This window comes from Xiphophorus maculatus, chromosome 1 (assembly GCF_002775205.1).
Source record: "Xiphophorus maculatus strain JP 163 A chromosome 1, X_maculatus-5.0-male, whole genome shotgun sequence".
NCBI lineage: Eukaryota > Metazoa > Chordata > Actinopteri > Cyprinodontiformes > Poeciliidae > Xiphophorus > Xiphophorus maculatus.
The window spans coordinates 8,898,477-8,924,015 of record NC_036443.1 but is presented as its reverse complement, the minus strand read 5'-3'; the positions used below and the strand labels follow the sequence as shown (position 1 = coordinate 8,924,015).

At 39.5% G+C, this 25,539-nt stretch overlaps 1 protein-coding gene across 1 annotated transcript in view; it reads right to left on the bottom strand.

The window, feature by feature from the left end:
• Window positions 1-6,177: 6,177 nt before the first annotated feature.
• LOC102225267 (semaphorin-3A-like) overlaps window positions 6,178-25,539 on the bottom strand; it is a 66,824-nt gene continuing 47,462 nt past the window's right edge. Inside the window, exons 9-18 of the mRNA XM_005800132.2 lie at window positions 20,731-20,800; window positions 14,618-14,762; window positions 14,306-14,395; window positions 13,904-14,033; window positions 13,728-13,816; window positions 13,428-13,469; window positions 12,714-12,868; window positions 11,919-11,980; window positions 9,771-9,913; window positions 6,178-9,399 (exon numbers count right to left, since the gene is read on the bottom strand). Of these exons, the coding sequence (XP_005800189.1) occupies window positions 8,932-9,399; window positions 9,771-9,913; window positions 11,919-11,980; window positions 12,714-12,868; window positions 13,428-13,469; window positions 13,728-13,816; window positions 13,904-14,033; window positions 14,306-14,395; window positions 14,618-14,762; window positions 20,731-20,800 (1,394 nt within the window). The 3' untranslated portion in view covers window positions 6,178-8,931. The remainder of the gene's footprint in view (window positions 9,400-9,770; window positions 9,914-11,918; window positions 11,981-12,713; window positions 12,869-13,427; window positions 13,470-13,727; window positions 13,817-13,903; window positions 14,034-14,305; window positions 14,396-14,617; window positions 14,763-20,730; window positions 20,801-25,539) is intronic.

Genomic DNA, 25,539 nt, shown 5'->3' with positions numbered 1-25,539 from the left:
TTAAGCTACCAGTGGGTTTACTGCTTGGCTGATTCTGGTGCCAAGTATCTCATGAGGACCATTTTGATTTTTTAGTTTCTGCTTTGAGACAAATTGAAAGCACATATAGTGGTTTTCAACTCATTGGAAGGTCTTGAATCATCCTTTCGTTTACTTACATTTTGCTGCCAAGTAGGCTTTCTGTGGCTTCTTTCTCTCACGTTTGTAGTCCAGTATGTGCTACGTTTTTGATTTTTTCTTATTTTGATGCATCCATAAGGCTGTTATGTAAATGGACTGAACTTATATGCCGTTTTTCCGATCATTTTGACCACTCAAAGCGCTCTACACTGAAGTCAGATTCACCCATTCGCACTTAAAAACACACACATTTATACACCGATACTCAGATCTGTACGCAATTTGGGGTTCAGTGCCTTCGCCAGGGACACATCGACATGTCACAGGAGGAAGCTGGAATCGAACCTACAACCTTCCAACCACAAGACGACTACTCTGATTTTACAGGGTACCATTGTGTTAGAACTATGGTATGAATGTCATTGGATTAAGCTGACATTATTTTGTGCTTCTGTGTTAGTGTTGTGCTAAAATTCTGAAAAGCGGCAAATCCGATAAAATAAATCTCTAAAACTTTAGCTTTACTAATAAGAAAACAGGAAACCACTCTTAAATCACAGATAACATTGATGCCATGACAACGAGAAGGGACTAATATCAGGATAATATGTTCTTTTACCAATTAGGACCTCTGCTAGCTTTCATTTAAAGTGTCACTGTTGCAGGGATTATTTTGCAGTGTGTTCACTAGGTTTCAAAACTGTCAGATGAGATATGTTGGCAACAACAAGAACAATGCAGAACGGAAAATCTGTTTCATCAGTTAACTAATGAAAAGATGATGCAGTGGCTTGTCCTTAATGTCATAAACATAAAAGAGTGAATGAACTATAGCTGACCCAGTTTTTGCCAATAGAACCCATAAGAAGAATGCTCTGGATATCTGGAATGAATGGAACGTATTATCTGCACACATGATTGCTCAGCAATCCATTTGCTAAACACTGCGTGATAAAATACTGACGTGGTCAGTCCGGTGGTTTGGAAAGATAGGGGTTTGGTGCTGAGCGGTATGTTACAGTTTTGGAGTAAACACAGTGATGTACAGAGAGATTGCAAAATAGCATGACTGGAAAGGAATGAATCCCACAGTGGTGTGTCCAAGCAGAACTTTGAGCTTGGAAATGTGCGCCAAACATGCTGGTTAGGGGGGGAAAAACTGCAAAGTGAGCTGAATTATTTCACCACTGGTTCAGTGAACTGATTGTTCTTTATTAACTGAAGACTCGGTTATTCCACCAAACATGAGTTTGATGGAAAAGAAAGAAAATAAATCGCAGAGCTTGCTATTTGATTGCTATTGGTGGTTTAATAGGGTTGAATGTTACATCCACTCCATCAAATTTGAAGTTTGGACATATTTTTAAAGGAAAACTAAACCGCAAAACACAAACATCCTCCTAAGAGCTGGTCTTTATACAATGCTTTGCAAGAGTTTTTATAAACGTTTTTTTTTTTACATGTAGTAACATTACAACCACAAACTTCAATTTATTTTATTAGGGACTGTATGTGAAAGACAAACACAAAGTAGTGAATGTCTGGAAAAACGAAACATGATAAATTTACACAAAGAAATCCTGACAACTGGTGCGTGCATTTACATTTAATTCACTTCGTTGGACTACCTTTCACCGCAAAAATAGTTGTGAGTCAAATGAGATAGAGAGCTTCTGTAAAAAAAAAATATTTTTATATCTACTGTATTATGCTTTAACGTGTTCAGGTTGATATTCAACGTTCCTCCACATATTGCAACTTCAGTTTTGTGATCGGGGCATCTTCTTCCACGTGTTTGTTGCTGTTTCTCCATACAACAAACTACAAACTTTACTTCTAGTGGCTTTCTCATCGCCACTATTCCACAAAGACCAGGAAGAGAGGAGTGCACAACTAATAGTTGTGGTGTCAACAGATTCTCCTACCTAAGCTGTGGATTTCTGCAGCTGCTCCAGAGTTCATAGGCCTCTGGGCTCCTCTGATTAATGCTGTCCTTGTCCAGCCTGTCACTTCAGATCAGGGGAGTTTAAACTTCAGCCTGGGGGTCATTTTCGACCCCAGGCACCAAGGGTCCCAGTCCCAGTTCAAGAGAGGTACAAAATTGCCAACACAAGCGATTGATGGAAAAGACACAATGTTTTTATCTTTTCAGGTGTGAGATTTTTTTTTTTACTGACAAATCAAATTTTCCCTGAAAATGGAAAATGTCAGCTAAGCATTTTATTAATCACACTGTTTTCCTTTCATCCTAATTTCATAGTCATGAGTAAAAGAAAGAAAAAAATATACAGCAACTTTAACTCAATGGCAAACTTTCTTGTTTGTGAATCTACAAGTGTTTTTAAAGTGAACCAAAGTCCTGCTCTTGGTGAAGGTTTACTTTTTATGTTTCAAATGTACATTCCTTCACAGATCCATTTTCTTCAAAGGTCTGATTAATTTATTTGTTTTGTTACCTTTGTGCAGGTAAGAAGAACACTTTGTCATAATGTTTGCATTTTTAATTTTAAAATATCTAATTTTGCTGCCTCTGAATACTTTGAACTTGGTGTTTTTGGCCCATATGAAAAAATACTAGAATATAAATATAAATATAACAACATGGGTTTAGTTGAATGGTTCATGTCTTCTTAGGCTCGCAGTTGAGCTGTAATCCTTACAGTTTAGCTTTGTGAGATGTTTAGATCTTGGGATATAATTTTATGACCTAAACCTATTTTAATTTCTCCACACTTTTTCCATGATCTGTTCCTTGAACTTCATGATGCTGTTTGTTCACCGGTTTTCTCCAACAAATCTCTGAGGCTGAATTTATACTGAGACTAAATCACATACAAGTAATAAGACTCTGTGTATTCATATAGGGATTTCTGAGGACAACTGGGGCTGAAAACAAATGCAGCCCACCTTTTTATATTTTTTGTAAAAATGTTGGAAAGTAGTGGAAATAAGTTCCTTCCACTTTATACTTTACTGTTACTGTTTACCATGTGCTGCCATGTGTTGTTTGTTTGCATAAAGTCACCAAAATACATCATAGACTGTGATTGCAACCAGACAAAATGTGTAAAGTTTCAACACATACTTTTCCAAGGCATTGTTGCAAAAAGAAAATCAAAGTCTCTAAATATAAAATGAGACATGTCTGTTCCAGCTCCAGAGAAGCAGCTCTGGAAAATTACATGAGACGGGTGCTGGCACGGAGACGTAAATAGACCATGACAGAATGAAACACAGAAGGTCCTTGTGATGACTGAGGAGCCGCCCTGCAGCATGTCTTCAAGAGAAACATTGAATGTTTAGAACGAGTGAACAAGGGAACGTCATGGAAGCTCCTCGTCTTACTTGAGTGCTGCTTGGATCAGACAAAACCTCCGACGAGCTCAAACAGGCTAAGGTCAGGCACAAACCTGTTCATAGTTCTGGACCTGATGCTCCTTCAGAATGGCTGGCCAGTGATTCTGGATGGCATCAGACTTCAACTTGCTGTACAGCAGGGACTAAGTGCACAGTCCAGGTGGACACCTGTGTTGAGGTGCAGTATGGATTAGGTGTCGTGTCCGATAGGTACCACCTGATGTCTGCCTGTCAAGGAGTTGGGATTAAGTTGAAACATTGAGATGCAGAACGGAAGAGGAAGAATTGACATACAACCTTTTCACTCAGTAAAACACATTATATAAATGACCTACGCACAGATGGATGTTTGAAGTTAATTATGATGATTTTCCACTTAGTTAATGAAAACATGACATCTAAAATTAAAATTTATACCAATAAAATTATAGAAACAGAAATGTAGGCTTAATGAAACACTTGCTTAAAGGTTGATATTTTCAAAAGTTACCTTTACTTTGACAAATGAGGCTTATGTAATTTATTTCATATGACTGCATGACAATAAAAGTTTAACTATTTTCAATGAACAAAGTTCACATATTTTTCTGACCAAAGTATGATAGTACAGGCTTTGAGACAAAAGCTATTTGATCATCTGCAGTTGTGTTTGTAATTTCGTCACACTGTAGAAGGGCAAAGGAAGCAGATACAGAAGACTTTTCAAGGCCTTGAACTATGTCCTCAACACACAATAGCGATCTTGCTTTTTCACTTTTGAGTTTATGTTATTTTAACAGTTTACCACTACCAATAACAAAGCGTGAAGTAAGTTGATTTAATTTGAAGCAGAGTGTTAGATTCACATTCCTAAGCACACAGTCTGTGTCTCCACGACTTGCCCTCCTTTCCCCTTCCAAACATGTGCTTGTGAGTAACTCACCGCTGCTGGGTACTTTAATGTGGGTGCAGCTGAGAAGGTTCAAACCAGGAAGCCAAAAGCCAAGCCCACATTAGGTATCTGCACTCTCTCTCCCCTGGTTATTTTTTTTTTCTAAAGCAACAGAAGTGTCTCCCATTTGTTGCTAAGTTCCCAATTTGGCAAATTTACTGGCTTAGCCTGTGAACTGAGCTGCTTTCACTCAGAACCCACAAATGTCAAACAGACGCTAAAGCCCACACAGAGATGTTCTGTGCAGAATTGCAAACTTGAAGAGGAAAAACGTGGAGGACTCCCGTTTGATTTATACCGGGCTATAATACAGGTTTAGCTCCATGCTTGGTATATTCACGAGAAATGATACTGAACATGTACGCAGTGCTGTTATTACTAGACTTCACCATGTACAATGCCTCGCATAAATATCCCTTCAACTTTTCTACACAGTGTAATGTTACAACCACATTAAACTGTGGTAATGTAATGGAAGTCTTAATGCATTTAATTGTGCATTACATGCATTAAATCATAATGCATTTAATTGTGGAGGACCTCTAAAGCAGCAACAAACACAGCTTTGGTTATTTTATTTAGCACAGTTCAATTTATAATCCAAAGACGGAAAGGGCAGAGTTCTCCAAACCTACCAAGACGTGGTCGTCGATCTAACATGTATAGTTACTTTTTGAGGATTTGCAGAGATCCACAGGGTCTATGTTGACAGGATAACTATTGGTTACAGTTAGAGCAACAACGTCATGGCTCAGATCAAAACATATGCACGTGTTAAACAGGCATAGTCAAAGTCTTGCTTAAAATCCAATTGAGAATCTGTCGCAAGATCTGTCGTAAGATTGTTCAATCTGTAATAGACTTCTTTCTATTAAACTTAAAAAAATATGTACATTTATGTTATTAAAGCTAAAGTTTAATCAGTAATACTTTTATAACAAATTTATGTCAGATCATGATGTCTTGGTTAATGACAAGTTGTCATAACGAAGACATTTTGAATAATGTCAACTTTGTATTAAAATGACATGATTTACCGAATGAAACTTTATGACAACAGTCATAAATATTCATGAAGACTTACTCATGTTCATGACAGGTGTTATGTCATGTTTATGACAATGTCATGACAGTCTTATTCACATCCCGTCAAAGTGTTAATGAAACTTGCATGTACAAAATGTGCAAAGTTGCAATTGTGGCAAAAAAAAAAGAAATGGTTTTATAAAAGGTTGAAAACCATGTAATATTTTCAACACCTTGTGTTGGTCAGTCACATAAAATCCTATTTAAATACATTAGTTTGTGGTTGTAACATGAGAAAGTCACTAAAAACTAATGTACTTTTGGCCATTTTAAATGTAATGAAGCAAAACAGAAAAACATTACATTATTTCATCACTGGTGACTGAATATGAAAACTATGGCATCTGCAACATCTAATTACAAGAAAACTAAACTGAAAATATTAACTTATAGTATTATGATACTTATTCATGTACTGTATTAAGCTATTTGTGGATTTGTTACATTTTCAAAAAAAAGTTTTACTTTCTCAATATATTGTTACATTGTTGACTCAAAACCTATATTACTGGCAAGGTACTACACTATCACATTACTGATTCCACAGACCTTCAATGTAATGATTTATTTTTATTGCTTCAGACAGAAAATGTTCATTTCCAACACAGTTTGCCATAAGCAGTACTGGTCTGAGCTTTTAGTTTAAGTCAGTGATATGCATATATTAAAGACACAGACAAAGACAATGTTTTAAATACTTCTTTAGTTCTTGCTGCCTCAACTTGAAACAGATCAACTTTTAAATACCAAGAGATTGGGAAGGTTTCCCTAAGACGTTATCAAAATAATACAAATAAAGACGCAGCTGGAAGGTTTTTAAACAGGGGAAATGGTAACAACTGGACACCAGATATACATATAAAAGCAAGCAAAGATGTTCACATGTAAAAAAAAATACAACAAAAAAAAAAAAAAACAGTGGGGGCTTTATGGCTTGGTGGTGAGCTTTTACTAACCAGGATGCTTTACTCAAAGTCAGACTAATAAATACAAGAAAGAATAAAATCAAACAGATGATGGAAGAAGCTCTGTTTAACATGTAGCACATAATAAGTCACATCTCACTGTTTTGAAAAGTCACTGTCTTCTGACGAGCCAAAGTCCAGCAGAAAATATTCCCGTCGAGCCCTGCCTCCAGCATTCAGGTAGCACAGCTGAAACGTCTTCATCACACACTGAGCCTTTTTCACCACTTGCAGTAAGACGACATTATAGGCTGGAGCTGCAGAACCAGCTGTCACACAAAGTCACCTGCAGTCTGAAGGTTGAGAAACATGCATGTTATGTACAGAGTCCTCTGCCTGTTAGGGCCTCGTCAGCTTGTGTTTTCTTGTTTTGTTTTTTTTTTTTTTTGGTTGTTTTTTTATTTGATCAAACACAAGTGGAAAATCTTTTGAAAGCATATTTTACAAAGTTCAACATACTGAGAAGAAACACAGTTCAAATTACAGAACAGTTAAATGTCATCTTTAAATGACAAAGAGTTCAAAACCGTGCAGGTCTCATCCGATTTGAACACCAAACGATAAACCAAGCAGTGAACGTTCTGTTTATGACCCCTGTTGAAGCCATTCAAACCACATTCACATCTGCATGGAAAACCCTTTATTTCTTATTACTTTTTTAAAATTTCAACAGATTCTCCAGATCTATGCAAATATGCGGATTACAAGCTAAAAGTAGAATTGTACATGTTTTGTTTTGTTCACTCTGTCCCCCACATGGCACAAAATTAGCAGCAGGACTGCTTCTGAACCTGGGTTGACGTCACAGCGCCAAGCACTGCGGCAAACACAATGGCAACCTCTTTTTGTAGTGGTCGGCACAGCTGCAGCACGCCGTACCGACGTCCTGGGAAAGTCAACCATCAAAAGGATTGTTGCACTCTTCTCTGCTTTTCATCTCAGTGGTCACAGTACATAATCTTAAGGTGGAACCGCTCCTTTCTGAACAAACTAACAAACGTCTCACTGTTGATGAATAGTTTGTGAATCTACTGCGGTTGATTGTTGTCAACCTGTTTTTTTTTTTTATAGAACAGCTGTCTTATTTATTCCCAATTGAAAGCTAGTTTAATTTGTTTCTGGACATTATTACCGTGCTAAGTTTCTGTCTGGAAAGTTTTGAATGTCTTTAATTAGCAATCACTGCTGATTAGGGTCGGCTCGCTATTCAAAGAATACCAAAATGTTCAAAAGCTACAATTCAAAAACCACAGAAAGGCCAGAGCCTGTTCATGAGATGCCAGGGGAAGTGTAGTAGATGCCCCTCCCCCACATGTTGCTGCACATTGCTGGTCAAAGTTGACTGTTTGGAAATATTTCAGGCCATGGTGTGTAAAACTAAAGAAGCGCCACCCATTGCTCCTATTAAGGTAGCACTGCTTTAGAAGTTCACACACAGCTCTGAACTACAATTAACACTTGAATACCACTGCTAAATTTAACATGTGTTTATTCCATATTTCTGTTCAAATATGTGCAACAAAATAATTGATAAATGTTATCATTACATTATTATAACTGTAATAATTATTGCTTTATAATAATGTAGCAGCAGCAAGAATAGTTGTGGCTTTTCTGCTGTAATTTGATCGTGTCATTTTATTTACATTTTTGGCCCAATTTTCATCTGACTGTTGATTATTTCTCCATTTGATGCCTTGGTAACAACATCCAAGTTCTTTTCAGCACAGTCTACATGCGTTTTCCCTTGTTTTGGTTTGACCCGTTCCATCGCTGCAAAACAAGTTGCTGTATTCCTAATGATTCCCAATTCTCAATCATCACAAGCGGGGCAACGGTCCAAAACTGGGCACAAAACACATTAAGAAAATTCTTCCTCCAACCCAAATTTCTTTCCACTCTCCTACTCGTTTTGCTCTTCTAAAAGATGACTGAGACAACAGGAAGCTTATTTTTGCCTGTTAAGTTAGTAACTGGATATGCATTTGGTAATTAAGTGGGAAGAACATACAAAGCTCAAAGGTTTTCCTTTAGGCTCAACATCCTTTCAGTAGGGCAACATGTGTTTAAAATGTTAAATTTTAGCTTGTGGAAAAATGCTTCCTCAACCTGAAAAATATCCACTTAAATGTCCTCATCACAGCACAGAGTGATCTGGCTGTGCTGTTCGTTCTTCATTCGGCATGCTAAGCAACTTAAGCTAATCTGCTTTTGCACGTTTATTCACAAAGTCATTTGTCCGAGCAAAGCGGTCCGCCGCTGTCCAAGCCTTCCTGTACAAAGTTCAGATGATTATGTGGAGTTTGACTACTTGCCACTAAGATGAGAGGATGCCGTTTTCATTTTAGATAAGTGCATGCGCATGACGTAGTCTCTGTACATACAGTATGAGTGGGTCCTAAAGTATAAGTTAAGTGTGTGCATGTTAGGGTTACACAAAGTGTGTGTGTCTCAGTCAGTGACGCTGTGTGCTCAGGCGCTCCTCGGTGCCCTCTGTTGAGGCTTGCTCCTGCTCTTCCGTCCCACGGCGCGTCCTCCCCCTCCTCCTCCTTCTTCTCCTCCTCTTCCTCCACCGTGCTTGTGCTTCTCAGCCCTCTCTTTCTCCTTATGTGGCGGAATCATGAAGTCCCCGCGACGGCGCTGGCTGCGCGGCGGACGGTAACCCAGGGCCTTGCAGTGCTCGCCCAGGTTTCCGGGGTGAATCAGGGCCATCACATCCTCGTACCAGGGCTGGGTTCCTGCGCTCTGATAGGACGAACCAGCCCAGGAGGAGAGGACGCGATTGGCAGACGGGCTCCAGACAGCGAGGCGGACGGTGACTGCGGTCCAGTGATAGCCGTGCTCCTCCACCTGGCAGTGGTAGACGCCACCGTGAGAGAGCTCGGCTCGCCGAATCAGGACGCCGCGCTCTATCACCACCAGCTGGTCACCTGTCATCACCTGGACGGATATTAACGCCATTAACATAATTAATTTTGTTGTATCAACTCAGTTTGATTATTTTTAATTAATTGTAATTTAAGCCAATTAATTCAATTAATACCATTTTAGTTTCATCTTAATGAACTTAATTTAATTTCTATTCAACCTCAGCTTCATTGTATTCAAATTTTTTCAGCTGACTTAATTTCATTTTGATTAAATTTTTTCACAATTTAATCCAATTCAAATCGATGGATTAATAGGCTTATTTATACAGCTTTAACTCACAACAAAATGACAAGTCAATTATTGATATCAATGTTTAAATTTGAAAGTAACGCGAACATAACGGTGTTAGATTTGACTGCGTTATGGTAAAATGTGTGTACCTGGTTTAGTTCGGCGCTATTCTCTCCAGCTTGTTTGTACCAGGTAACGGCAGCGTGTCTGGACCGAGGCAGACACTCCAGGTAGGTGCTGTTACCCTCGGCAACCATCATGACCCTCTGCTCCGCCTCCACCTGCAGCCCAGCTGAATTAAACCAACAAAACACAGTAACTCATTAAACATGGCTTTGTTGCTGGTAAAGCTTCAGCTCTGCTCCGTTTCTGTGTTTATTTTCTCCCTTGAAGTTATTTGTTTACAAAGGACAGATTTACTTTTTTGCTAAAGATGTGTAAAAAAACTTTAGTAGATATATCAATCCTTTACTGCAATAACATAATCTCACACTGAGAAACCCAACTAATTTAATTTCAGTAGATTTATTTTGTGAGAGAGTAATTTAACCTGTTCAGAAATAGTTTTTAACCAAATCACTGGTGCACAGCCTTTAATATCTCTAGCAATTTCTTTAAATCAAGTTCAGCTGAATCTTTTTAATAATTTATATTTAACTTTTCAAAGATTTGAATTACTTGTAATTAGTAATCTATGACTTCCTGTTTCCATTGGCTGAAAATATGACACAGAAGCCATGTTCTTCTAGCCACAGCCAACTGACTGTCCTTGTTTTGACATCACAGAATGAGGTGCATATTATATATATATATATATATATATATAAAAATTCCCTTCTCACCACCGCGGGTGGTTCTTATCCTCTGAGCTCGGGTCCTCTACCAGAGGCCTGGGAGCTTGAGGGTTCTGCGCAGTATCTTGGCTGTGCCAAGGACTGCACATTTCTGGACTGAGATGTCTGATGTTGTTCCTGGGATCTGTTGTAGCCATTGGTCCAGTTTGGGGGTGACTGCCCCGAGGGCCCCGATGACCACAGGCACCACTGTGGTCTTCACCTTCCAGGTCCTCTCCAGTTCCTCCCTGAGGCCCTGGTATTTCTCTAGTTTCTCGTGCTCCTTTATCCTGATGTTGCAGTCGCTTGGTATTGCTACATCTATCACAACGGCTTTCCTCTGTTGTTTATCCACTACGACAATGTCTGGTTGGTTCGCCATTACCATTTTGTCTGTCTGGATCTGGAAGTCCCACAGGATCTTAGCTCTGGCGTTCTCCGCCACCTTTGGGGGTGTTTCCCACTTTGATCTCGGGGTTTCCAGTCCATATTCTACACAGATGTTTCTGTACACTATGCCTGCAACTTGGTTATGTCGTTCCATGTACGCTTTCCCTGCCAGTATCTTGCACCCTGCTGTTATGTGCTGGACTGTCTCAGGGGCCTCCTTGCACAACCTACACCTTGGGTCTTGTCTGGTGTGGTAGATCTGGGCCTCTATTGCTCTGGTGTTTAGGGCCTGTTCCTGGGCGGCCAGGATGAGGGCCTCTGTGCTGTCCTTGAGTCCAGCTTTTTCCAGCCATTGGTAGGATTTACTGATATCAGCCACTTGGGTTATTTGCTGGTGGTACATCCCATGTAGGGGCTTGTCCTCCCATGATGGTATCTCTGGCACCTCAACCTCCGTTCCCTGTTGTCTGAGATATTCACTGAGCACATTGTCTGTTGAGGCTTTGTCCCTGATGTATTTATGGATCTTAGTTGTTTCGTCCTGGACTGTGGTTCTCACACTCACTAGTCCTCTGCCTCCTTCCTTGCGGCTCGTGTACAGTCTCAGGGTGCTGGATTTGGGATGGAACCCTCCATGCATTGTTAGTAGTTTTCTAGTCTTAATATCCGTGGCTTTTATCTCCTCCTTTGGCCAGCTAATTATTCCAGCAGGGTATCTGATTACTGGCAGGGCATAGCTGTTTATTGCATATATATATATGTATATATATATATGCTAAAATAAGAACCTTTACATCACTAAAACACACCCTAAGAAGCTGTATGGGTCGCTTCATATTTACTGCAGCTTAGAACATTTTCTCATCTCTAAATCCAAGCAGAGGGCGTTAAGAGAGGTAGGTATTATAGACTAAGAAATTTAAATTAAACTTGAATTCTGTAGCTTTCCACAGGCCACATACACTCTGTTGTTACTATATATGTAATTCAAACCATGTTGGACTGTAAAGTATTCATACATAATGAGCAGTTGGACACTTCACACTTGGTGAAATCGTTGGATTTGCTCCTCACCTCCCTGTCGGACGCACTGAGTTAGTGGATCCTCCTCCTCCCCTAAATGACGAGCATTTCTCCTGCAGACAAACAAATATAACGGTTAGTTGCAGGGATGTACGCTGATAGACACTAGGTGGTGCTAGACATCCTGCCCCTTTTTCTCTTTAGAAAAAAAGTGCCCTTTTAAAATGTGGGAGTGTGTTTTTGACAGTATATAGTGTGTAGCCCAAGGTAGCATTCTGGATTACCAGTGCTCTATATTTCTATAATTTTGCCAAACAACATAATTTCGACCTTTTTTCCTCTTGAGCACCCTGCCCTCCAACAAGTCTGTGTACTCCACTGCTTAGTTGTTTTTAGCTCTACCAGAGAAAAGCCTCAGAGTGATGACATTGATTTGCGAATGCTGGTTACTATGTAAATTTTGTCCTGATGATGGCACTAGAGAGAAGGTCATGTAGTGCTTCAATCTGATAGAAGTGAATCAATCTGCTCATGCAATCACTGGGGGAAAAGGTTAGATTAGAATATCCCCAATAAACATGAAAAAAAAAACTGGTAGACGTTTTGTAAAGGGGCCACAGTGTTATTCATCTGGAAAAAATGCATAAAGCCTAAACAGAGAAATCCGAGTTTAGATGTGATCAACTTTTAAACTATCAACAGATGTGCTTCTAATTTCAATCTAGATGACTGACTGGAGATTGCATCGCCCACATTTAACTGAGAGGGAAGACATTTAGCTACACTATAATCACGTTAGCTGTTGTTTGGATTTTTAAAATAATGTGCTCTTTCTTTCTTCCCTACCGGCGCACGGTGGGCATATATGGGCTGCAGGCATGTCCGTCCCAGGTGCAGTACGGATCCCGGGCCAAGCAGCACTCCGCGCAGGCCTGGCCGTACAGCTCACACTGGTACAGGGCCAGCTGAGACACACCCTCCCTGGAGCCCACAAACAGCCACTGTGGAAGACGAGAGAGGTGACAGATAGAAACAGATTGAGGAGAAAACAGTAGAATGGAGGATCATTAAGGGGAACAGCAGAAAGAGGCAGAAATCCAGTTCAAATGATGAACAAAAAGACAATATTCATCTCATTTAATGATGTGCAACACACTGAACTCATGATGTTTGTGTATAGGAGCAAAAAATGTGTTAATGCTTGTTTTTTTATAGACTAGATATCTAAATCTGTTGTCGAGAAAGATGTGGGTTTGTCTTTTTCAAGGATCGCAGACTATTTTAACAAAGTAAGGTGAAAATATATGTGTGTGTGTGGGTGTGGGTGTGTGGGCGTGTGCACACAAGTCTGTGTGTACAGTGTGGTATCACTTCATTATGCCACTGACTGAGGTGAGGTAACCATAGCAACTGGTGGTGAAGATGTCCTGGGAGACGCAAGGTGGAAAGATGAGTGATAAGTGTGACGCTGAGCATGCAGGGGTGTGTGTAGGGGTGTGTGTGCGTGAGTCAGGGAGTTTATAAGTTTGGCAGCGACTTTCTGTCTCGTTCATTTTGTACCTTTTTCTTTGACAACGCCATCGCCGTCACGGGTGATTTGTGCTGCGAGTAGAAAGAAACATGCTTAGTGTCTAAAGAAGCAAATAGCAACATTATAGATCAATATTAAACAGTTTTTATGAAACTCAAACCTAAGAAATGTAAAAAAAAAAATAAAAATGCACAATGAAATAACCTCCTTGAGGTAATGGGCCAGAAAACACTATGCAGATTAATCAAATTACAAGATTTATACCTAACATAATCTGAAATTAAGCTGAAATATGCCATTTTCTTTATTTCTTTAATATTTTGTTGTACCTGAAAAACCTGCAGCTGCTCCAGAGTGACCTCCTGACTCTGACCATGCTCTCTTGGCAGATGGATAGCCTTTAGCACAAGTCCTGAATCTGACAAAACAAAGAGCAAATAATAATATTTAACATAAAAAGCAGGACCGGGTTTAAAATGAGCCAGCCGCTCCCTCTGCTCTCTACCTGTGCCGATGAACAGGACGTCATACGTGCCATCCACAGCCTCCACCCGGTCCACCAGCAGCTTGCTAAACTTGTAGTGAACACCCACTCTCACCAACAGTGGGCGCTCTCCCAGAGGCAGCACATGTTCCTGAAACAGAGGTCATTATGTTTACAAAACCGGTCATATTAAATATAAAGTGTTAAAATTGCCATTTTCCAGCCAGCTTTGTAAATCAGCCAAAATATGATGGAAAATTCATGTCATCAAGGATGAGGCGGTGAAAGCCGATTTAATTTAATTTCTTAATTTTATTTAGACCAAAATAGAGAGGGGGGAAAAATGACTGGGCCCTGCGTTAAACAGGGCAGAGTCTTATTACATTAAATGGGTTTAATTTAATAATGTTAAGGAGGATGGACCTGCAGCAGCGGATGAGTCCTGCTGAAGAAAATTACGTCGTCAGGATATTCTCTGGTTGAGCTGTAGCTTCCATAAGTGCTGCTGGGACACTGTCAGTGAGAAACAGAAAAAAAATGCATCGCTATTTATGCACTGCATTAGCCTTAAAACGACATGTAGACATTATTTTTTTTAGACACTATGCAGCTTTTTTATTTGGGCAATAAGTGAAAGTGAAAGCTAAAATCTGAGGGCATCGTCTTGTGTGCTTGTTTTAATCATTTTCAACTAAAATCATGCATCAAGTCAGACGGTTGGGAGTTGTAGCTTACAGTTCCCGGCCGTGGATAAGGCACTTTTCCTGTGAACTCGGCCCATTTGTACTGGGGCCCCTCTTTATGCAGAAAGTTGCCCTTAAAGGCTCGAACCACGTCCTCCATTCGATAAACGCACACCGCCGAACCGTTCAGGATGTCACTGAAAACAAAGCAGGAGAAGAGCTGTCAGGTAATTCTGTCCACCTATTATTATCCTTCCACCAGCAGCAATAATAACAGCATCACTTCAGTCAGAAAGTGATGTAAGGCACTGGTAATAAAGTCTACATATGCTCATCTTCTTATTTTGGACTTTTAATGATGCACTTGAACTTTTCATTTACTGCACTGGCACTTTAAGGATGGCTGCGGTCAGCAACTAGCAGAGATGCAACTTCCTAAGGGACATTTATTTCGATTTATGTACATATTTATGTCTGTATGTACAATTTTGACCATACATTAAAACCAAAAGTACAAATTCCTGTGGTTCCTGAAATCCCTATCCAATAAAACAATATTTTGATCGTAACAACTCCACATGTAAATGTCCTCCTTATGTTTGCATGTTAAAATATTTATTACATTTTACATAACAGCATGCGGTTTTCTTCCACGACTTGAAGAAGGAAGACAATGAAATCATCTTCCTTTTAACTTCCAAGCAAACACAACATCTGCGTTGTTCTGCTTCAGTCAGGGAGACATGACGCTTCACTCATTTCTTGTTGTTTTAAGCCTGTGGCACACATCTGCCTGGAGACCGAATTATTCTTCACAACACAGTTGAGAACGCTCTTTTAAATTAATTGGATTCTGGAACCTTTAAGTTCAGGGCATGCATTTCCAGCACAGAAGGCGTCAGTGCTTTCCAGAAGCGAAATGTTAGCCTGATCTGTCCATTCTGGAACCAGATTTGATGTGTTTGGGATCACTTCCCTGTTGGAAAACCCAGATGTGTCCAAGCTTCAGCCATCTACCCCAGCGGCGGAGTGTTTACTTGTACTGGGCCATGAAGCAATCATTGTGTGCAGTAATTGTGAGCTTCCACAAAAATATCTGGGAGGACATTTTCAGTCTTGGATTGGGACTGCTGGTTAGAAAATTATTAGAGAAGAAGGGAAGAATTTCAGTGTTCTTACTTTTTAATTCACCCATCTTTGTAATAGGAAAGTACAACAGGAAGAAAATGAAACCCTCCACCATGCTTAACAATGAATACATTGCTCTGAAGTTCGAACGCCTCACCTGGACTCCTTCTTTCTCTAGGGGCAAACAGCTACATTTTCACATTTAATATTTATCTGGAAGAAATGTTTCTAGTGTAGATAGTTAGCTGCCAGAGTTCCAATTGTTTTCTTTTTCTAGTCGGTGACACTTGAGTCCATAGACATGTGAAACCTGCACCACTCAGAGCAATGCCTTTAAGCTTTGAGGCTTTCAGTTTATGGTAGACTTGAGCCTTGTTGATTTATGGATTGTTCTCTTTTCATCAAAGGGTGACAGTTTGGGCCAAATGGTTGAAACTCCTATTCAGCACAGGGTTTTATCAGAACAATAATCCTAAACACGTACCAAAACTGGTTTTGGAATGGTGAAGGCACGGTGGCATTACGCTTTTGGAAAACTCTGACCTCAGTTATACCAAAACAAGCATGGCCCAATGCTCAACAGCTGGGTTTGTGCCAGGAAACCAACCAAGTTGACTCCACTGATTCTAAATAGAAGAATATCCAGCAGGACGTATGCTAGAAACTTCTGGGTGGCCACAAAATACATTCAAATTGCAACTTTCTAAGGGGCACTTACCCACTGTATGTATAATTTTGACCCTGTGAGGATTACAGGAAAGTCCTAATGAAATTATTTTGCTTTTTCAATTATCTGGAGTTGTTTAAAACTCATTCTACCATGAAAAAGAATGGTTCAGTAAATTATTAAGAGCCCAAAATCAATGTGAGTGTTTTGTCTGCAGTGTTTATTACAAACATGTGACTGGCACTGGAAATGAAAAGCAGCATCTCATTGTGGCTTTTCTTTAACTTTTACTGACCTCTCTATGCCAGCAGTCAAAGTATTGAAATGTGCTCCCTTTGAGATTTTTACCGCAAAACATACCAACAACTGTAGCTACCATCGTCAGTTCTGGAAAGGATTCTTATAAACGCTTGTTTAAGTAAAAAAAAAAAAAAAAAAAAAATCCACTGAAATAGAAACAGGATAGACAGAAAAGCCACATTTAGATGACTCAGATTGGTTTCTCTTGGTTCATTTGGGTGACACATATGCAGCATGTATGCTCTGACGCTCCGCTGGAGGAATCCTCCTTTCATTCCTCTCTGTGGCCAGCCTGTTGTTCACTCTGACACATCACAAAGCCCGAAGAATCACAACTACAAAACCACTTAACTCCTTTAAAACCAAATTACCTACTCAGGCTCATAAATTTATGGAAAACCTGGCATTCATAGTTAAAACAGACTATTTTTGCGGAATTTTACAAGAGTATTTACAATGGTTTTTCTGAAATAAAAACATAATTTTCTATAAAATCTCATTTTCAAAAGTTATTCCAAAGTAGGTGTGCCTTCAAAAGGAAAAAACAATACAGAAGACTGATTCAGTGTTCATTCTCAACCCTATCCTAAAGTCAGAGAGAGTGAGCAACCATGACTTTGCTGCAGGGAGGAGTTTCCATTCAGAAGGAGTGACCCCTCTTCACCCACTCTTCTGTGGTTGCGACCCCACCCTGCGCGATGCTTTGGATTTCTGTCCATTCCCTGCTAAGATTCCAGATACTTTCCAAATCCCCCAGAAGCAGGCCAACACCCTGCTCGGCCGTGCCAAATGCAGTCATGCTTCTGCTGCTACTGTAGAGCTCTGGGGTTTAACTCAGGAACGCTGTTAACTCTGGGAGTGTGTGGTGCCAGCAGCGATGTGGAGAAAATGAGGAAATCCAGGCTGTCTTAGTTGGCCATGAGGGTGCTCATTTTCCTCTCTCTTTTACTAACTTTTTCCTAAACTGCTCTTTCAGATGCCGCCTGCTCTTTGGGTTCTTTATTTGTTGATTTGGCAGCTGCCTCCGCCTCTACGAGTCTGTTTCTTTTAGACATCGGCCATTTTCTTTCTCTGTCTGCCAGCAGTTACAGCTGCAGGTGTTTTGGGCGACGCCTCTGCCACTTTGCTGATCCTTCTCATGAACAACTCGAGCTCAGTCGGGTTGGAAAGAGAAGAATTGAGTTTAGCTTTTTGCACAAATTAGCAAAAGAGGATTTTGTATAAAAATCAAGAAAATTATGGACAACTATTAGCATCCTATTCATGAAAGGGCGGTGGCAGCATCATGCTGTGGGTAGACATTTATTCAACACAGACAAAGATGATGCTGGGTGCTTAATAGAATGAAATACTGGAATGGAAACTGTGTGTGGTGGCAAATGATATGAGACTATGAAAATGACACAAAATGACTCAAAGTCAGAACAGTATGGTTTAAGACAAACCATGTTCAATTCAGTTCTGTTCAAAACTGTTTTATTCATTCCAAAGGGAAATTAAAAACTCGTATAAATTCAAGATTCTTTAGAGTTATTGTAGACGGTGATGGTTGTGGGCAGCAAAGATCTTCTGTAGCAGTCTGTATTATAGGAAAGCCTCTGACTGAAGACACTCGGTTTTTCTATGACACGTTCATCATAGGGACAATGTGTTCAGGGTTTTTTGTGTCTTATGCATGATTTCTGACAGACGTTGGCTTTCCTTTTGCAACTCTTACATAAAGACTAGATTTGTGATTACACTGGACTTTATTCTGGGATATCAGAGTAAAGAGGGGTTAAGAGTTGTGAACTCTGTTCTTGTTTTGCACTGTAGGTGTGTTTATATGTGAAAAATGTCACAGATTGGCCCTAAAGTCCGTTCACAGATGACGACAGCGACGATGATGATGCGAAGATGAATGTTCATTGTTGTTAAAAGTGAATGAACAAGAATTTCATTCATGACTCAGAGTGACATAAGAAAGAGCAAGCGGTGTGTAACCGGCAGCGTGTGACACCAACATCTGTGTGCCACGCACCAGAGTGCGATATGAGGCACCCTGTCACAGACAAGCTCTTCGTGGCGAAGCTTCATGTCTCCCTGACTGAAGCAGAACAACGCAGATGTTGTGTTTGCTTGGAAGTTAAAAGGAAGATGATTTCATTGTCTTCCTTCTTCAAGTCGTGGAAGAAAACCGCATGCCGTTATGTAAAATGTAATAAATATTTTTAACATGCAAACATAAGGAGGACTGTTACATGTGGAGTTGTTACGATCAAAATATTTTTTTATTGGATAGGGATTTCAGGAACCACAGGAATTTGTACTTTTGGATGTCAGGGTTATTTAAAGTGCTATCTGGTCGGTGCAGGAATGCTCACTGATTAAAACCGCAGAATGTCCTTCACTGTACTCTGAAGTTTCATTTGAAGCCTGAACATTGCTGCAAGCTTCTGAAATTATATTCATTCTTTTTACAAACACAATTTCCAAAATGGTTACATACTACTTTAGAATAATCCCAAATGAAATGGGGAGAACTGAAATCACTGAAAAGAAATATTAGATATGTTAATAGTTTGTTAATATTTATTGGCCTCTGATAGATTAAAACAATATCAACAAATAAAAATTGGATGGTCAATCCAATTTTATTGGATTGGCTCCAATAAATAGCTGCCTTATTGGCTCAGTAATACCTGAGAAAACTTTCTCCATCACACAAATGTAAGCACAATTTTGGAACGTATCAATCAAACCCTGTGATCGTTCTGTACAGAAACACTTCAGACTTCTCTGAGCAAATTCAGATCTTAGAAAAAAAACAAAACACAAAGCACACTAGTTCGGTGTTCAGAACAGACAATATGCAGGTTTCATCGTCGCACTACTCGCGTAGCGAACGTGGAGGTTTCATCGATGCAGGAGCCACTTCTAAAGCGTTGGTGAAAATAATGTCGCTGTCAAGACAACAGAGGTCTGTGATTATTCCAGCAGGAAAATCCCACACCTCATTCTGCACGGCCGTGCTTTCATATACACAAAGTGCATATGCTCGACTGGCCTCCCTGCAGTTCACACCTGTTTTCCACTGAAAATGTGATGAAACACATCAGGAGGAAACCAACCAGAGCAGCTGAGATCTTGTTGTTTGCCAGAACAGAAACGGCTTACTATTGCAAAAGTGCCACAGATTTCATTTGAAATGACCAATGATGGAAAGGTTTAGTCAAAAGGAAGACCTTAAAGCCATTTCTACAAAACTGGAATGGACACTGCAAAACAAACAAGTTAAAAACCACACATTATAAGTGAAATAATGTACCAATACAAGCAGTAATTTTCATCACTATTCAAGAACCAGTGGCTTAAAACAAGGTCCTCAGGTTGCTTGTAAGTTAGTTTTGTCTTATTCACATAAAATAAGAGCTGCATTACAAACTAGACAAAACTACTTGGTTTGGCTGTGTGGGAGACTGAAGGATCTCGCTTGTTGAATTAAATGATAAAATGTTTACCTTTAATTCTCTTGAGTTAGGTACCGTATCCATTTTTATGAGGAGATCAGGTAGAATTGAAACCTTTTCTAGTCTTTAAAAACCCAAATGAAAAACAGTTGAGCTCGTTGCCGTCCCTGTCCGGCCATGACAAACCTGTGATTAATGTATTTAAGGCCAACACTTAAAAAAAAAAAAAATTTAAGACATTTTAAGGCTTTCATTTTAGATACATTTGTTAGTACACCTGTAGTTCAGCAAGTGACATTTGCTGTTTTATGCCTCTGCTTCTCTTATGCTTTTTTGTTTTAAATACTCTATATTTTTTCTTTGCTTTGACACTCTAGCTTTACTCCCATAAACCGTAACAGCAGAGTTTGGATTTAAATGCCCCGGTATCTCCAAAACGAGCTGATAAGCATCTGTAACTCCACGTTTTTTTTTTCTCATATAAACCATGTGTAGGAGGACAAACTGTTTATCTGCTGTAAATTTCAAACACTCCCTCTCACAGCACATGTGCAAGAATATACATAAATTACAAGTATATAGGACTCTGCTCCTATTATTTCTGCATTATGGAGGAAATACCTTGAAGTTGTGAACAGGCCGTAGATGAGAGGATTCTTCTTGTCTTTCCCATGAAGGATAAAGATGTCCTCTGAATGGAGACCGTCGGAGATGAGTCAAGAAAGGACGGATGAATGAATGAATGAAAGAAAGAAAGAGAGAAACAGCAAAGTAAAACATCAGTTAAATAACATTTCACATTCTTATTGCACTGTGTGTCTGAGCATTATTCTGTGTGAAGAACCATGCTTGTATGTTTAAAGTTAGACACTTTGTATTCATCCTATGCAATCCTGCGTCTATAGGGCGGCCTGTGTGACTAATGGCGTTGGGCGTACAGGCAGCATGGCTGACTGGCTGCTTGTAATGAATTTGTAGCCATTAATAAACAGCCGCAGTGGGAGAGCTGGGGGCTGAGTCCGCTGCAGGAGAACAACACCTGCTGTTACACACACCAACGCCACGCCTCGCTCTTCGCTCCTCATTTTAAAAAACAGCAGTTCGCAACATTAGCCGGGTTTTTCTCGCTCTGCCGTTGCTCAAGCTGTGTTCTCTCAAGCGGTGCAGTCAGGTGGAGATTGTTCTCTCCATCTGTCCGTCTCTGCACGGCCATCCTTTAAAGCCAGGGCAATTTCATTTCAACTCAAACAGGTGGATTTGGAGAGATTTGGAGAGATTTCTCGATGCGGTTAACTATGAAATCAAACCAGACTGATGGAAACTATAGGTTAGATGCTAAAATGTGCAGTGTTTTAGAACATTTGCCTTCTTTTGAGAGAAATTTTTTCAATTTCTCTCAAAAGAAGGCAAATGTTTTGCACTCTGCTAAGGTGAGCAGAAAAAAAATTCTTGGATTGGAGAAAAAGTATTTTAAAAAAAAGGTTTATGCGTAACTTGCCCATCAAGTATAGCAGATTAATCCAGTTTATACCATTTTTTGTACTAGATTGTCAGTATTGTGTATGAAAGAGTTCAAATAAACCCGATGATGAGCCGGAGTCACAGTTTAGAGAACAATAAACAGAATGAAGCTGTTTTTAACTGGAGGACATGAAGGTAACACTGATCATTTTTGATGTTGCTCAACTTTTACATTTTTCTGTCCGTTTTGAAGTAATTCTTTAGTAACTTTGACTTTGTTGATGTAAATATAACACAAATTGTCCAGGGAGTGTAATAGCTGAATTTTAGTTTGTTGTCTTTTTATATGCCTTTTAACCAATTAAAACAATCTTTATTGCTTTTTTGTTGACTCCAATTCAACGTGTTGTTTTTTTTATTTACTCCTACAGAAGTTTAATGTCTGTTTTGTAGTTTTTGTTTCCTTGCATTCAAACCTATTTAATGTTTTGCTTCCATCACTTTCCACTATATGAAGACATTTATTTATACGCTGCACATCTTATAGGTGGGCAAATGGATTGCAGCTAGTTTTTAAAAAGTTGCTTTAGTTGGTGTTAAAACATCCTAAATAACGTTCGTTGCATATGTTATGTTTTTAAAAGAGCAGTAAAGAAATGCAGTGTTAAATTTCTCCCTTTGATGTAAGGTTTTTACCTGCCCACAAACAAACTAGCAGTTTTTAAAGGGAGCAGCTGTATCTGATGTGTGAAAATTGGCCTCTGTCTCTTTAAGGACCTCCCAAACTTTCTGACATTTCCCCTTTAGCTGATACCTTTCCTCCATATCTGATACCTTTTACAATTATTCTTAGGTGTGCTGGATAATGAACTCAGGAAAATTCGCAGCTCCACCAGCTGCTAATTGCTAATTGCTAGTCTGGAGGAGCTGTGTGGGGTTCTCTGTGGAGCAGAACCTCGACTGGGAACTGCAGTTAAAAGGTGGAAAGGTTTTGGGGAAAATAGTCGCTGCATTGTATGAGGAAGCATTAAGGCATCCAATGAATGGTTGCCATGGGAGATTCAAGGATTTCTCAAACATGCATGAATGAGTCAAAGCAAAACTGCAGGTGTGTTTTTGTCATTATAAAATGGCATAAACCCAAAAAAACAAGTCAGTTTTGCATAATGCCCTCCCTTTAAGACTCAAACTTTAAACATATGGGAGTAGACAGAAAGAGAAGTTATGCAGGCGACTGCCAACTGTACCAAAGAGATGTTTACAGGTGTTTCTTCAAGTCTGATGTTGTAATGAGAAAACAACAGTTCCTTGTCTAACTTTGGCAAATACTCAAGCTTTTATTTAATCTTCAGAGACCAAACTTTAACGATACACTTTTGCCTCTTTCATCAAATAAATTCCTATTTGGCACCTTGTCGTAGCATTCATCTTTTTTGCCGTCTCGGCTAAGACAAGACCTTGGCTCTCACAGTTTATTTAAATCACAATAAATCAAAGCTGTTCTGTTTCTGCACTTTTGTCTCAGATAAGAGCGGCGAATGTTTTATCGTCCCATCACAACAGCAGAGAACAGAGCGCTTTGTTTTCTGGGTGGCATGCTGTGATAATCTATAAATACATGACTTGATTCAGCTTCTGGGCTGAGTTTGCCAAACAGCTTTGAGAGTCTTAGAAACTCTCAGAGCTCCTGCTGATGTTGAGGCACAGAGTTTGTAGCACAGCCTGTCTGAGGTAATGGGGAAATGCATTATTTGCTTAACAAGGAGAACTAAGTGGAAAGAAAGTGGGTCTATATATTTGTTGAACTTTTCTTTAAGTGTGTTGTTCAGATCTTCACATTTTATGTGGCAAACAGAGTGAATAAGTGGGATTATTCACTAGTTTGCCTTAGAATGTTTATTCCTTAGAATGAAGGGAGTAAACACAGGTCACGACGTTTCCTCTCTCGTGTTGAGGAGGGGTGGAGATGGAAACAGAGAGGCGGATGAAAGATCCCACATTCCAGGTGGCCTCCAGGAACGACGGCTAATCTCATCTCATCTCATCAACACATCTTCACCGCACAAACAGTCACATTCAGGATGGAAACCTTGTGCTTCCTAAATTTGCTTGTACATGTTCAGATCCTGGAGCATAGTTGTTTTAATACATATATTTGTTATTATTAAAGTGTAAATGTGTTTTTGAGCTCCTAGGCTTTGCTGTCTTTTACACCTGCTCGTCTCATCTCCATGATTCCTTCTTCTTGGTTCTGTTTTCAGGGTCAGAACTTTCAGAAAATGTCCCCCATTTCTAAGCTCACATAACAGATTATTACTTTTATCATCTGCTCTTTCCACTCCCATTCCACTTGTCTTGAAAGATTTTTATGGCAGCCTTGTTTTATAACTCCAGATAACTCTTCATGATGTATGCACTGTGTGCTATGTTCTTTTTTGGTTCTTTCTCTCTCTAAATGATGTGATATTTTCAAAGCAGGAAAGATAGCCAGACTAAAAACAGGAGCAGTGGGAGAGTCAGTGCTCTGGTAAGATTTAGAGCTTTTCAGCCAGTTCAGTGGATCCCATTTAAGTGTTTTTGTGTCTTCCAAAGCCTGAACAAAGAGCAGAATAAGCCGATGTCAAAGAGTACCCCCACTGGACAGGAGACCACCATCTCTTCGCACTAAATGGTTGAAAAGAACCATATTTGTTCATATCAGAGATCTAGCGCAGTGGTAAATGGAATGATAATTAAGATGTTACAGTCGCTTGTACACATAACAAACCCCCTTGAAGTTTTTCTGCACTTTGTCATATTACAACTGCAAGTTTCAAAATACTACATTAGTATTATATAGGATTTTAACCAACACAAACAGGTGGTAAGTGGGAGAACTGGGATTTATGAATGTCTAAAAAAAATTCAAGAAGAAAACAATCTGAATAGTGTGGCATGAATTTGCATCAAGCCCTTCTGAGTTGATAATAAAGACATTTTTATGTCAGGACACACATTCTCAATTAGATTTAGGTTTGGACTGACTGTGTTGTTCCGATATAAATCTATTTAACCCGTCCCACTGTGGTTCTGACTGCATGTTGTTCCTCTGGAAGGTGAACTTACACTCTGATCTTATTGAAGAAAAGCTGTTACTAGAAAAACTCAAAAGAATAAAACTTGACTTAATTTGGACCAACCTCATCACAGAGTTCACACAGTACAAAAAAAGAAAAAGATTCCTCTCAAAACAGTAAACACGTGCCAGGAATGACAAAGAAATAAGATCTAAAGATTCAGAAATATCAACTCTCTGTGTGTAATGAAGTGCAGTGTTTCAAGGATGGGTTAAAAAGGAAGACCTCACAGCGTGTAAAAGTAAATAAACAGAGTTTGGTGTTGAAGAAGTACGGTGTAAAGTTAATAAAGACTTTGGATTATCCCTGTAGGGAAAATCTGAATCCTTGCCTTGAGCTTCAAAGATACTTCCCGACTTCTTCCGCACCTCATTGTGCATTCATCTCCACTTGAAAACGTTGCTCAAGTTTGGAAGACGCAGCTCGACAATTTTTTTCGACAGAAAATTATAGAAGAAGCCTCAGTTATTTATGGCTTACCCTCAGAAAGAAAGGAAAAAAAAAAACAGAAAAATCTCTTATCATTCATGGTAAGTTTAACTCAGAACTGATTTAGAGACGTTCTCTCCTCCGTACCTTTAAGTGTCTGATTTATTAAACTGCACCGGCTTTCACTTCATTAATCTTTCATGGCAGCAGGAGGGGCGAGCAAAACCTTTGTCCATCACATGAGATCAGCCAGCATCTTTCAGTTCAGTCTGATTTGACTTTGTGAGATCAGTAGTGCTGATCTAACCACATCTTTGCTTTCGTTCGACTCCCTCTGAATCTTTGTCGTCTTTTTCTTTCTGGCTCTCCAACTTTTCATCAGGTGATTATTCCGTGCCCCTTTCCACACCTCTACTTCCCACGA